At 52.3% G+C, this 14,580-nt stretch overlaps 1 protein-coding gene across 1 annotated transcript; it reads left to right on the plus strand.

Moving 5' to 3' along the window:
* Nucleotides 1–902: 902 nt before the first annotated feature.
* Nucleotides 903–14,007, plus strand: NIPAL4 (NIPA like domain containing 4). The gene is made up of 6 exons (XM_026510864.4): nt 903–1,096; nt 4,323–4,562; nt 7,473–7,529; nt 8,640–8,730; nt 10,705–10,865; nt 11,657–14,007. Exons 1-6 carry the CDS (start codon nt 1,060–1,062, stop codon nt 12,283–12,285), a joined length of 1,215 nt encoding a protein of 404 aa, XP_026366649.2. The 5' UTR covers nt 903–1,059; the 3' UTR covers nt 12,286–14,007.
* Nucleotides 14,008–14,580: the final 573 nt, after the last annotated feature.

Here is a 14,580-nt window from a genome sequence, read left to right on the forward strand (position 1 = left end):
CCTCAGTTTCCTTTCTTTGAATAATAAAAGTATGTACTGCATATGGTTGTCGTGAGGGTTAAGTGAATGGGGATTTTTCAGCACTAATGACAGTGCCTGGCCTATAGCAAGCCCTGCACAAGAGTTTTTATGGTCCAAGATAGTGCTTCTCTAATTTATTTTTACTATTACCCATAGTAGCAAATACACTTTCCATAGCCACGGTTTTTTTTTCATGGTGATTTGAAAGACAACAGTTTCTAGATAGTAAATCCCATTTTGTTTCTCTCATTAATATACAAGTTTCTCCAGGGACAGAGAATATGTCTAATTCATTTTGGTCTCCAATCGCTTGGAAGAAGAAATGTACTTTCCTCATTCATTATCAAGAGTCTATCATCCACTCATTCCACATGGACGTATCGACCATTTGGGGGCACTTCCTTACTATGTGCCTGTGGTGTACTAGTGCCCAGCACAGATCAGACCTATGCTGAATGAATGAATGAATGAATGAGGCCCGGAGGCAGGGAAGTAGGAAGCCAGGAAGGCAGGTGGGAAGGAAAAAACCCAGGGTCTCGGACACCACTCCCGCCTGGGAGGGCTCCAACTGGCAACAGTGCCGTTTCCAACTCCCACGTTCCCACTTCCACTTCGGCCAGAAAATGTCCCCCTCTCCCACCCCTCGGGACTCAACTCTGTCCTGGGGACGCAACTGGGTGCACTCCGGGCTTCGGGAGCGGAGGCTCCGGGGGACCCGCCCCCTTGCCTCCTACCGGGGGCGCGACGCGGTGACTCCCTTTCGGGGAGCCCGGCAGCCTCCGCATCCCGGGAGGGCGTGCGCTCCTCTGCGGGCAGCTGGAGCCCTGGGCCCCCGACCCAGGGAGTTGCCCGAGATGCCGGGTGACTCCTCCCCGGGGACCGTCCCCCTCTGGGGCGCGTCATTCTCTCCACCCCTGGGGCCGACCCCGGCAGCTTCTCGCACGCCGGCCACGCCGCGACGAGTCTCGGCCACCTGCTCCGGAGCCGGGGAGCCCCGGGCGCCAGCCGCCCGCGCGTCGGTCCGTGCGCGCAGGGCCCATGGAGCTGCGGGCCAGCAACGCCAGCTGCCAGAACGGTGCGTGCGGGCCCCCCAGGGGCCCCGGGTGCGCCCTGCGCTTCGCGCCTTCCCTTCCCCGCCGCGCCTTTCCCTCTCGTCCTCTCCTGCGGTGGCCCAAACAGGGGAGGGCTGGGCCAGCGCGACTTGTGGTCAGGCCCGTCTTGGGGGGAGGAGCAGGGATCTGGCTGACTTCCCCCTCCTCCAGAGCTGGGGAGCTGAGAGGGGGATCCGGAGGAACGCGGACGCGTGGGGAGGGAGGAGGCGGAGGCGGCGAAATTGATTGGAGCTGGTCAGCCAGAGGTGGGGCGGGGGGGAGGTGGGGGTTCCCGGGGGTTTCTTAGGTATAGTTGCTTCGGGCTCTAGTACCTGCCCAGGTCTGGTTATCTCCCTGAGGCCCACCGAAGACAAGGGAGGGGGCACAGACACTCACCACCGCCCAACCCACACACACCTTGTAGGAAAAGGAGGGAAAGAACAACCCAGGAAGGGGTAAGGAAAGACCCCGAGCTCTACCGTTGAGTTCTTACCAGGACCCGGGTGGTAGACGAGGCCCTTTACCTGCGTTATCTCATTTAACTCTTAACTCTGGAGGGCGAGTAGGAATTATTACCTTGCTGTCTCCTTTCAGGAGAGAAACAAATGGAGGCTCTGAAAAGCCTGATAATTTGCTCAAGCTCCTGTGGTGGGGGAGGGGAATATAAAACTAGGGCTCTTGGATCCTCAAACCTGTACTCACACTACTATACTCGATCTCTCCATTTTCCTATCTCCTCTTGCAATGGCAGCCTGTCGCATAGCCCTGTTTCTCTAACTTCTCTTGCCCAGTGAAGTGTTCAAAGCCAGCTCCGTGGGTGTTGGCTGGCTTTGGTTTCCTGACCAACAGTGCAGTCCATTTTCAGCCTCACCTTCCCCTGGGAAAGAATATGCTCCCTGGTCCTAGCACATTCTGGAAGAGAAGTGGGGATCACCAGGCCCAACACCCCTTTGTCTAATGAGCATCCTCCTCAGAATTAGATTTTCTTTGGTCATCAGCCCTCTCTCTTTTTCTTGTTGTCCTTATGGGAAAACTTAATTCAGCGCAGGCTGCTGTGTCTTGGGGTGCTTCAGGCCTCCCCAAAACAGGCAAGCTCACCCTTTGGCTCCACCTCCTGGAGATGTACCTTCAGGAGGGCCGGTGAAGGGGGTGGGAATGGGATTGGCCTTCTTGGGAGTCACCTTCCTTGGCCCATGTCCTGGCTCTGGCTCATTTCCTGTGTTCAGGGAACTCCCCAGACTTGACTGTCAGAGCTGAGGAACAGGAGTGAGAGGTCAGACCGAATCTGAGTAGGGATGGAGATGGCTTCTTGTCTCACCTTCTCTTGATTGTGACACAGGCGTCAGGGAAACAGATCTCCTCCCATTGCACAAGACACCTGGATGTCCCCTGGTGGGTTGCAGGCCCAGCTCTGCTGCTAGGTTGTTTTGAGACTCAAGCCAGTCCTTCCCCTTCCCATGGCCTCAGTTTTCCTGGCTGCAAGAGGGTTAGGCAGGCTGTCTTCTCAGGGCTCTCCCAGAGCCATTGTTCTATGCGTCTGTGGAAAGGTCAACATCGCCCTTACTTTATTCCACCGAGATGCCACTCTAAGGTTCAGATACACCAATGCCAGAGCTGCATGACCTTGCACTTTGAGGCCCATCTACTGCTGGCCTGTAGTTCTCCCTGCTCTGAGGAGAAGGGCCTGGCCCAGGCTTACATCCTTGGCAGGAGCCTGGAGTTTTGTGCCCCACAGTTTGAAAAAGACCTTTTACCACCAAAAGTCACAAACTCAAATGCCTGCGGGGGCTGAGCACATAACCAAAATGACTGAAGGGAAGCAGATACGGACTCTGGGGGATTGCAAAGAACATGTCCTAAGGGGCCACCTGCTCTCAGCTGCCGTCAGTGGTCAGCTCTGGGAAGGCGTGCTCGATAAGGTAAACAGAGGCAGCTCGAAAGCTGAATTTTCATGGGAAATCTGATAGTAAATCTTAGTAATGAATTCATAGTTTAAAACAACCCTCAAGAGGCCAAACGAAACCCGAGCCTGCCCTTGCTGCCTGCTCAGGGGGCGTCAGTGGCAGTTAAGAGCATGGCTTTGGCATCACATGGACTTGGGGGACAACTTGCCTTCACTACGTACCACCAGTGTCTTACTCAGCTTACCGAACTTATCAGGGCCCCAGTTTCTTCCGCTAAAACCCTAGACATGATCACTGCGCCATTTCCATGGTAGGAATGCTCATGGAAAGCCCCAGAGTGGACGAGTGTGAGACTCCTGGCACTGGGGGATTACGTGGCTGTGCTTTACGTGGTTTTACTGAACTTGGCAGCTTAGCTGTCCTGACGGAGGGTCTGCCCCTCAGGCCCAAGTTTGTCCTATTGTCCTTGGCGTTTGTGCCAGAAGGACAAGCAAGTGTTCGTGGGTTCTGGGGCATGAGGGCTGATTCTGACTCCCAGGATCTCTAGGACTTGGAAGGCAAACTGAAGAGACGCGCCATGGGGCGTCAAGGACACCAATCCCTCTGAGGCATGAAGGAGGCCCCTGCCGCTGACCACAGGCACCGGAGGTCTTAGACGAAGGCCGGGAATGGTCGGTTCTAACCATGAGGCTGCTCCTATTTAGTTATCTTCGGGCCGAGAAGGGACTGCGTGCTCTCTAGCCTCACTCCCTCAGGTTAACTGTCAGGAGTCTCCACTGTGGCTGGAGGTGGGGGTATGGAAGTGACGAGGCCTCTTGGAGGGGAAGATCCCTGTGTGATCCCGAGATGTGGGAGGTCCAGAGGCTGGGAGGGGATGCTAAGAAGGGTGGGAGGTTGGATTCAGTGATTCCTGAGAGCTTGGAGGACCCTGCTTGGTGTGGGGGGCATCAGTACACCTTAGTGGTTATGTGCTTGCGTTCTGGAGTCAGTCTGTGTTCTTCGGCAAGGTGCTTGACCTCTCGTGGCCTCTACTTCCCATCTGTGAAATGGGAACTCAAGGCGGTGCTTACCTGACAGACGGTATAAAAATTGGATGAGTTCATGCAAATAAGACCCCTCACCAGGAGGAAGCACTCAGTGAATGTTGTCTGTTTTTGTTCGGTTGAGGCCCACGGTGCGGATGGAGGCCCGCGGATGGAGGTCCGCTGCAGCTGAACCATGGGGTCTGAAACAGTAGCCGGTCCAGTCTTTTGAAAGCATTCAGATGTCCCCAGCGTGACTCTCTTATCGTGGTCTTCCCGTCCAGGTTCCCTGATCAGCCTCTACTGCTCCTCCCACGAAGTGCTGTGCCAGATCGTCGGGGACCTCAGCCCCCAGGTGCCCAGCAATGTCACCTCTCACGGCTGGAAGGAGAGGTTCCGGCAGAACTACAGCTTCTACGTTGGTCTGGGCCTGGCCTTCCTGTCCAGCTTCCTCATCGGCAGCAGTGTCATCCTCAAGAAGAAAGGCCTTCAGCGACTGGTGGCCTCCGGGGCCACACGGGCCGGTAGGGTCCTGGCGGGGAGGGCGGGCGTGGGGTGCTAGGCAGCTGAGCCCCCAGCCAGCCCCGTGAACAGGGGGGTCCTGCGGCCGTTGGAGAGCCTGGCCTACAGGGTCAGGAAAGGCTCATCGTCAACCCCCCTGGGAATCCAATCCACCCACAGGAGACTTCCCTTTAAGATCTCACATTTCTGGAGAACTTCAAGATAAGTTAACTGGGGTACACGTAAGGAAACGTCTCAGGGCCAAGAAACCAAAACCGCAGATCTAGTCCAGTTTTATTTCTTTCCAGCTCTGGCATCCTGGGAATGCCACGACTTCCTTGCCAAATGGGACACAAATACCTCTGCCCATAGCAGTGTCACACACTACTGTGCCTTCCTGGCCTCTCAGATGGGGGCCCCTCCCAGGCCACAAAAGAATTATTGAGTCTCTGTCCACAAGGGATTTGTTTGCTTGGAAATAAGGGGCATATCTATGAACCCATTCTGGAGAAAAGGAATCATGTGTAAAAGAGTTCGTTCATCTAATTATCATTCACTGCTTACCTGCTGTGCCAGGTCCCACGCTGGACATGGGGACCCAGCGCCCCGTAAGGCATTGAGTGGAGTGGGAGACATGGGCAACTGTTCCACAGTGTATGACATGCTCTTCATCATGGAGAAAATACAGGACGCTTTGGGAATATTTTGGAAGGGCGTGTAAAGCCCAGGCTTGGAAGGTTAGGGGAGGTTTTCTATAAGAGGTGATCTGGAAGCTGGGACCTGAACATGAGATGGCCAGGTGAAGGGTAAAAGAGGAGGACGTGGTGTTTCAGGCAGAAAGAACAGCGTGTGCAAAGGCTCAGAGGTGAGAGAGCATGAGTGATGTTAGAAGCTGAAAGTAGCTCAGGATGGCTGGAGTATGGGGCCGGGGGCGGGGGGGGGGGGCGGTAAGAGATGAGGGAAGGGCCAGATCGTGAAGGGTCTTATAAACTGAGCCGTAGAGTTTCGGTGTAGTTGTAAGTGACAAAGTTTTTAGGCAGGGGAGAGACATAGTTCAGTTTACTATTTGAAAGGGTTCCTGGCTGCTGGGTGGACAATGGATCAGGGGACAAGCTTGGTACCTAGGACACCAGTTAGGGGAGAGAGACAGCTCAGAACTCAGGCCAGGGGAATTGCAGTGGGAACGGAGACCGTGGTGGAGTCCAGAGATAGCCCTCGAAGGTAGAACTTACTGGGTTTAGTGTTGAGCGGCTCCAAGGAGAGGGTAAAACAGAGTCGAGACTGACTCAGCTTTCTGACTTGAGCAACTGGGGAGAAGAGGGTGCTGTTCTCTGAGATGAAGAATGCAGGACGAGCAGGTTTATGGGATCATGATGGTCCAAGTTCAGACATGCTCAAGGTAGTGTTCTGCGGGACACTGTGCTTTGGAAGCAGAGTCCTGGGGTTCCAATTCCAGCTCTTCCATCCCTGGTGATGTGATCCTGGGCAAGGGAAGTGGTTTCTTTCTTTCTTTCTTTCTTTTTTTTTTTTTTTTTTTTTTTTGCCTCCTCATCTGTACAATGGGGTTGAGAACAGTTCCATCCGCTGGGATTCTTTTGAAGATAGGTAGTGTGTTTACAAAGAGGCTTGGCCCAGAGTCAGCAGGAGTACTGGCATTACTGTTATCTAAGTAGGAGGGCCCGGCAGGCCGTTTGGACCCCCAGGTCTAGAGCCAGGTGCCCTCTGAAATGGAGAGCTGTGAGGTGTGGGGAGGAAGATGGGAGCAATGGTCTTTGCTGCTCTACCCTGTACTTCTGGACAAGTGTTCAAAAGTCCACCATGTGAACTAAAAAAACACAATTCCGGGCATCATAGTGTCTCCATTTTAGTGGGAGAAATGCCAGAAAATAAATACATTAACTCAAATTATAAATAAGTATCACGAAGGAGAAGAGCTCGGTGTGATGAAAGAGAATCCCAAGGGGGAAATAAAAGAGATAAGGGGTAGAGGGAGGGCATCTTAGGAGAAGCAACATTCAAGCAAAGTCCTGAAGAATGAGTGTAGGTATAAGCCAATATCGCTAAGAAGACTGTTCCTGACATGGAAAAGCAAAGGTCTTAAGACCAAAAAGAGCTCATCGTTTTGGAGGGACTAAGCGAAAGCCTGATTGGCTAGACAGTAAGAAGAGTGGCAGGAGATGCCTTTGGACATGTGAACTTGGTCAAAGCTATGAACTGGCTTGTTTAGGAATTTGGTCTTTTATAGAGTATCTGGAAGCCATTGGCCTGTTACAAGCTGAGGAGTGACAGTATGATTCACAGTCTTTAAAGACCATCGGCTGCTATGAGGGAAAGCATTATAAGGGATGATGGGAGTGGCACTGGATGGACCTTGGGAGGCTGTTGGCTCACCCCGGGCCAGAGAGGGTAGTGCCCTGGAGTCGGGTGGCAGTGGCGGAGTGGGCCAGGCGAGATGCTTTTTGGAGAGGGCAATAGCAGGTTGGATGGAACCCAGAAGGTGAAGGAGTGGGAGAGTCGAGGGTGATTTCCTGGTTTCTGGCTTAAGCAACCAGGTACATGGAGGTACCACTGACTGAGTTTCCTTTGGTAGGTGGGTGGGTGTGGAGCATTTAAAATCAAGAGTTCTATTTAGGACAGTTTGGAATGCCTATGAGAGATCCAAAAGACGTCAGGTAAGCAATTGGACATTCATGTGGGCTGAGAAGAAAGGCTCAGTATACATACATATATGAGGTCAGGACACCAGCGTAGATGGTGTATAAAACTTTGGGAGTGGATAAAGGCACCCAGGAGGGGACCCAGAGGCACGCCCAGAGGACTAACCACAGGGCACATAGGTTGAACCCTTCAAGACTGGGGAGCGAAGGTAGAGATGGGAAAAGTGCCTGAGAAAGCATGGCAAGCTCTCACTTTGTGTCCATTCCTTTCTACAGTGGATGGCGGCTATGGCTACCTGAAGGATGCCATGTGGTGGGCTGGATTTCTCACCAGTAAGTGGGCTCTTTCCTAACAACACTGACCCATTGATGGCAGAGCTGGAGATGAAAGGAAGGGTGGATGAGGGCATTTCTATCTTCACTGTGCAAAGTGTGAATCTCAAGGGGGAAACCCTTGGCCATCTTCGTAGGTGGAACACCTTCCCTGCATTTCAGATCACATTTTCCACCCAAAGTCAGTCCTTCCTCCAGGGAACACGTGTCCCCAGAGAGGCTTGTAGAGAGCTGCTGCTAATGATAGAGGTGTTGTTTCTCAACTTCCCTTGAAACAGAGAGAGTCATCACTGCCAGTTGGAGTCTCTTGGGGCTCCTCCGCCAGTTTTCCCATTCCCCAGGCAGTGTGTTGGCTCACTCAGAGCGTGGCTGGTCTGCCACTGAGAGTTTGCCCGGATTTGCACATTCACACATTTCCCCCGCTCACCACCCACCTTCGCTGTCTTTCAAACCCTAATTCTTTAAATGGAAAATCAGCCAGCTTTCCATTTGTGAGTCAGGTTTTGATCCCAGTCTTAACCAGGGCTATCCCATTCATCCTCTCTTTTCAAAGTGCAGACCCAGGTCATTCTCTCCCAGCAGAGACAGAAAATGCACTTGTAGGGGTCTACAAACTAGAAACTCAAATGTGGAGAATTAGGTGCGGTGGGGACATCAGACTTTCTAACCACTTGCCCATAGTTCCTCTGGGACGGATGGCTTCACGACCCACTGGGACCTGGAGAATCAATAACTTTTCTAACTGTTCCTGTTTTGGTAATTAACACTTTCTAGAATGTACCTTATAGATACAGACCAAACATCTGCAGCCCCTGAGGTACGCTTAACTGTGGCCTGCACTAGAAGCCGAGGGGCCTCGAGAACAGCAAGGTGTCCTTCCACAAACATGTCATGTGACCTTGGACTCTGGGCCTCGCTTGCCCATCTTTAAAATGGAAGGATTTGATCAGGGGAGTCCGGGCCTGACCTTCTGATCAGATGCGCTAGGGGGAAAGCATACGATTCTGTGAATGGTTGATCACTAAATGAAGCTATCTCCACCCGGGTTAATTTGGGCTGGACCTGGTGCCTCGAAGCCACACTAGCCTGTTTTCTCCCTTCATTTCCTAGTGGCTGCTGGTGAAGTTGCCAACTTCGGGGCCTACGCATTTGCTCCTGCGACAGTCGTCACGCCTCTGGGAGCGCTGAGCGTCCTCATAAGGTTATTGTCCCCTCTCTTGCTGTCTCTGCCTCCTTCCTATTTTCAGTTTGTCGAGATCTGGAACTGCTAAGTGGGGTCGCCTGCCACTTGCAATCAGGGACCTGGGTCGGTCCCAGCTCCCAGGAAGAGGCACTGGGCTGGTCAGAGCCCCTGAGCCTCGGATGGTTTGCTGCCTCTTGTGCCAGCATCCCCTCAAATGACTGGCCACTAGAGGGGCAGGCCAAGCCCAGACCTGTTGGCAGGGCTTCCAGCGCCACCACGTTGAACGTCTCACGTCCGCGTTTCTGGTGTGTCGAGAGGAGCAGCGTTCAAGTTGAAAAGCACGAGCTTGAGAGCAGCTTTCCCTGAGCTCTCACCTTGAGCTCTGCCTCTTAGTAGCTGCATTACCATGGGCCAGTCACTTAACTACCCCAAGCCTCAGTTTCCCCATCTGCTCAATGGGGAAGCTAATCCTCCCTACCCGAAGGCATTGCTTCAAGGACTAACTATGTAGGCTTCCCGTTGCCACATTCCTCTTGAACTAACTGCGTAGTTCCTCCGTGGGGGTCTTAGAGCCCCATGTGAAGCTGGCTGTGATTATTGGCTTAACCTGGGAGCCTTGGTAAATCCCAGCGAACCACGCCCAGTGCCCACAGTTTCCTCTGTTTTGTTTTACCCTCTTGATGACAATTTTGTAACATCGACACAATCAAAAGCAAACAGAGGGATGACTCACTTTACACAGCTGGCGGACGTAGCTGTGACGGCACTATCGCATATCTGATTAATGTACAAATTCCCCTTCCCAGGAAGTTGGGAGAGGTAGGGAATCCTCCACCGTGTGACCTCTGCCTATGGAAATGCCCCAGACTCTCTTGAATGCAAATGTTTTTGGTAGTTTTAGAGGAGAGATGAAAGACATTCAAAGGAGCTTGGACATCAATCCCCTCTCTCTTGATACCTTAAACCAGAATTTTGGGGAGGAATTCAATCCTAGATCAGCTAACTGCTTTTTACCCTAAGTTCATGTTACCTTCGTAAAGAAACAGAAATCTGCCCTGCGATCACACCTGTCTTGCCCAGTTTCCTGCCCTCTTCCCTCACCTCTGCCACCGCATCTGAGGATGTGAAGGGAATGAAAATCATGTCACCAAGAAATAGCAAGAAACTGATGGTGTTTTGTCCAGGAAAGAGAAAACTCAGGGAAGTCACGGGATTCTCTTTAATAAAGTGTAGAGGGAAAAAGCATAGGTTTTATAATTTGACAGAAATTTAGGTAAAATCCTGGCCCTGCTACTTACCGGTTGTATGACCTGGCCAAGTTATTTTCACTTCTAGGAGACTCCGTTTTCTCATCTATAAAATGGGGATAGTATATTTTACTTCTCCAAGTGCTGTGAGATGTTAATGAGCTATAGTAAGTAGAAAATTCCTAGCATCATACCTAGTACATGATACATGCCCAAGACGTAGTGCCCGCAGTTGTCATCGTGGTGGTTTATATTGGCATATACAAACGGAAGAAGGAATAGATCTGTTCTGTACAACTCAAGGAATAGAAATAGGACAATGAGTAGACACCACCATGTTTTTGGTAATTAGAATGAACCTACGATAGATTCCTTTGCCTTGTGAAGGGGTGAGTTGCTTGCCATCAGAAGTATACAAGCCAAGCCTGAAAGCAGCCTGTTCCTAATGTTAAGGGAAGATGTGCTCATTGGATAGAAGTTAGACAAGAATGCCTTGAAGGGCTTTTCTGACTCTTCTGTTCGGGGATCCTTTCAGTCTCTAAAGCGAAAGAAATCCACACGTATGCCGATTCCTCCAGCACACACTGTAACCCTCCCAAAAATACGTTCCTATTTCAAACGTTTTGGGGGGAGAGTACTGAGTCCTGTCTCTTCTTCTCCATGAATGCTTGCTCAGCCCCCACTTTCCTTCAGGACGCTGGGACAGGCCTGGCTGCTAATCCCTCTCTCCCATGTCCACATGCAGTGCCATCCTGTCCTCGTACTTCCTGGGAGAGAGTCTGAACCTGCTGGGGAAGCTGGGCTGTGTGATCTGTGTGGCCGGCAGCACGGTGATGGTGATACACGCCCCCGAGGAAGAGAAGGTCGCCACCGTCGTTGAGATGGCTGCCAAGATGAAAGACACAGGTAGGCTCCCAGCCCCCTTGAGCAGGAAGGCCCTGGGGGATGAACCCCGGGGAAGGTCTAACTGGGTGCTGACCATGCCAGGTGCTGCCACCTGGAGGAGAAGGAGGCGAAAGCAGGAAAGTCGGGGGGCTGGTCCTGGGGTTAGCTCACAGGCTTCCCAGCCCCATGTGTATTGATGTCATTTATTACGTGTTTATTATGTGCCAGGCACGGTTCTAAGTACGTTCTGTGCATTGTCCGGGTGTGTTCAGCTGCCATGACAACACCGCAGCCTGGGGGGCTTATAAACAACAGAAATGTATTTCATACGGTTCTGGAGGCTGAGAAGTCCAAGAGGAAGGCCCTGGTAGATTTTGTTCATAAGTGGCCATCTCTCTGTGTCCTCGTGTGGTGGAAGGGGCGAGGGAGCTCTTGGGGCCTCTCTTACAGGGACACTAATCCCGTTCATGAGGGCGCACCCTCATGACTTAATCCCCTTCCAAAGGCCTCATCACACTGGGGATTAGTGAGGGGGTGGGGGGGACGGCACAGTCTTGTAGCATGCATTTTCTCATTTAACCCCACAAATTATTAGCTGTGTTTTACAAATAGGGGAACAGCGGTCTTGCCGTTTAATTAATAACCTGCCCAAATTATTAAGAAGCTGTGACGTGGGCCTGGAACCCGCGTCTGTCTGCCTTTAGAGCCCAAGTTCTTAGCGCTATATCCCGTGACCACGGGTAGAGGGCTCCAGAAACGACCTGGTCTTCTGCAGCTCAGGTTGTCTCTCCCCACCCGCACCCCTCCCGAAGGGTACATCGTGTTTGCCGTGCTTCTGCTGGTGGTCTGCCTCATCCTCATCTTCGTCGTCGCCCCACGCTATGGACAGAGGAATATCCTCATATACATCCTCATCTGCTCTGTGATCGGGGCCTTCTCCGTGTCCGCCGTCAAGGGTCTGGGCATCACCATTAAGAACTTCTTCCAGGGGATGCCCGTGGTGCGGCACCCCCTCCCCTACATCCTGTCCCTCATCCTGGCACTTTCTCTCAGCACGCAGGTCAACTTCCTCAACAGGGCCCTGGACATTTTTAATACCTCGCTGGTGTTCCCCATCTACTATGTGTTCTTCACCACGGTGGTGGTTACCTCCTCCGTCATCCTCTTCAAGGAATGGTACAGCATGTTGGCCGTGGACATTGTAGGCACCCTTGCTGGCTTTGTCACCATCATTCTGGGTGTGTTCATGCTTCACGCCTTCAAAGACCTGGACATCAGCCAGACCAGCTTGCCCCACATGCACAAAACCCCAACCCCCTCTCCCACCCCTGAGCCCACTGCCATTAGACTAGAAGATAAGAATGTCCTTGTGGACAATATAGAACTCTCCAGCACCCCATCACCAGAAGAGAAGCCCAAAGTATTTATCATCCACTCTTAAAGCTTGGAATACATGAGTGAGAAGTGAGCTCCATGGTACAGCCTGACCTCTCCATTTCAGAGGCACCTGGTTATTTTCACCACCACAGTTACCCATGGGCTCTCTTTTCTTGAGATGTTCATTTATACCTCATCACTGTTTCCAGAAGAAAAAGCCCCACCCAGGGAGCAGTGGTGGCAGAACTTCGTGGAAACAGCCTCAGTGACCAAATACATCGGTGCCAGCAGGTCCCCGGACCTCCCTTCCCACTTGCTTCCTCGGTGCTGTCGCTGTGTTGCTGGGAAGAAGCGAGCATCTGACCCGTTGAATGTAGCACAGGCCAAGACCTTCCCAGCGATGCTGGTTGTCGGGAAGTCCTCAGCACCAGCTCTCCTGAGACTGAATCCCATTCCTCGGCCCAAGGATGAGTGCGGCGCGTTCCCAGAGGCCCAGACAGCAGTTCATCTTGCCTCTCCATCCAGCGCCGACAGCTCATGTGAGACGTCCTGCTGCTTTCGCCGCTTCATCTTTGGAGACAAAAGCATGACCTCAGCTGACCTTCTCACTGTGAAAACCACCTGATGTCTCAGGGAACATTTCCACCAGCCCCATTCCCCGAGCGCTCCAGCCTGGAGGTCAGCACCTTCGTTTCCGTCCACTCTACCCCCAGCCCCGCCCCCTCCGTCCCCCTCTCTCTCTAGCCTAAGGAGTCGTCACTGAGACATTCGGGCAATTACCTTAGAACTCAAAACAAAATGGCAAGAACAACGACAACGAAAGATCCTCCACAGCCAAGCCCTGCTGGCGCTGCCCGGTGTTTCGTTTTGCCTCGCTCTGGAAAGAGAACAGCGTTTGCACTGCTCTTAAAAGTAGTCTGGCTGTCAAGACAGAATTTGGCAGAATGCACTTTCCTTTTCCCCAAGGAGTCAACCAAAATATGATTTGGGGAGATGGGGAGAAAGAGGAGCAATGTCAGGATTTGGCAGAAAGCAGCCCTAGGCCCTCTAGAAACCTGGGGCTAACTTTTGTGTTTACTCTGGTGCCCAACTAAGAGCCCAGGTAGAAGGGGTGCTGGGTAATTTCTGGGCAGGTAGCCTTAGAGGCCTGAGCAGTGGGATCAGCTTTGAACTTCAGTGACCAGTGGGGTGTAGGCTTGGCGTGGGGTGCCTTCTGGCTGTTGATCAGATGGCCACCAAGCCCCCAGTGCCACTGACGAGCTCCCCGCCCTGGGAAGCAGCAGGTCATGACTGTTCTAACACCACCTCCTTTGGGGACTGCCTTTAGTCCCCTCATATTTGACCAGAAGCATTCAAAAAACCAGAGCAGCTGGAGAGAGAGATAATATCCTTCCTGTCTTCTTTCTAGCTCCAAGAGTATGGGAGTTGGTGGAAGGACCATTGGAAGGAAGTGAGAGAGCCAGTATATCTAGAAAGAGGGAAGGCTTGATCCTCAGCCCCCAGGTGGGCGCAAAGCCTCCCCTATGTAACCCCGTACCTGTGTCCTTTTTTGATGTCCCATGCCCTAAGCACAGCCAAACCCGGGCCCGACTCTTGCTGGCCTTGAAGCTCCAAAGGCTCAGCTCACCAACGGACTGGCCCCCTTCACCTCCAGCCTTGAATCCCCGGGTTTTAATGAACGTGGATGTCTGTCTGTAACTGAAATCAATGCCACATGTTGGATCTTGAGAATGGCAGTCATCTAAGGGCCCTGAGAGTATGGTCTGCAGGGTCAAGAATAAAGACTTCTGAGTGTGTTTACTCGATACTTGCGTCTTGGCCTTCTTTGGACGCGGAACAATTAAACTGGTTTGTCTGGTGCTGGGGGGCTGGTCCCCAATCTCTGGAGGGTTGTGGCTGCCAAGTGAGTCCCTGCGGTAGCTTTCGCGGCCACACCCTCACTGCAGTGGGAAAGGCCGTTTGGGAAGAGTCGGTTGACGATATTCATCCCTTGTTAATGCCTGAGCCCGTACTGGGAGCCAGGCACAGTACTAAGAGCTTCATGGGAATTCGTTAAGTCCTCACAAATCCCTAAGGTACATACATTGTTGAATCCCCATTTTATAGATGAGGAAAGGATCTCAGGGAGGTTAAGTAATTGCCCAGGGTCACACAGCCGGGATGAATCAAAGTTGCTATCTGGCTCCAAGCCTAGAGGCGTAACCACCAGACAGTGTCTCTCCAAAGGGCTAAACGAAAGCTCATATCTCTTTGTTCTTTTCTTTCCTAGTGATCTGTGCTGTCTCCCTTGTCTGGACAGAAGCCCCATGAGAGTTGGTCTTTATTTGCTGCTTATTCTCACTGCCCAACACATAGTTAG

Source organism: Ursus arctos, unplaced genomic scaffold (assembly GCF_023065955.2).
Source record: "Ursus arctos isolate Adak ecotype North America unplaced genomic scaffold, UrsArc2.0 scaffold_15, whole genome shotgun sequence".
Classification (NCBI taxonomy): Eukaryota; Metazoa; Chordata; class Mammalia; order Carnivora; family Ursidae; genus Ursus; species Ursus arctos.

Coding starts and splice junctions, on each gene's coding strand:
- NIPAL4 (XM_026510864.4), top strand. CDS start 1,060: ATGGAGCTGCGGGCCAGCAACGCCAGCTGCCAGAACG. Junction 1,097..4,322: donor CAACGCCAGCTGCCAGAACG/GTGCGTGCGGGC, acceptor CTTCCCGTCCAG/GTTCCCTGATCAGCCTCTAC. Junction 10,866..11,656: donor TGCCAAGATGAAAGACACAG/GTAGGCTCCCAG, acceptor CCCCTCCCGAAG/GGTACATCGTGTTTGCCGTG.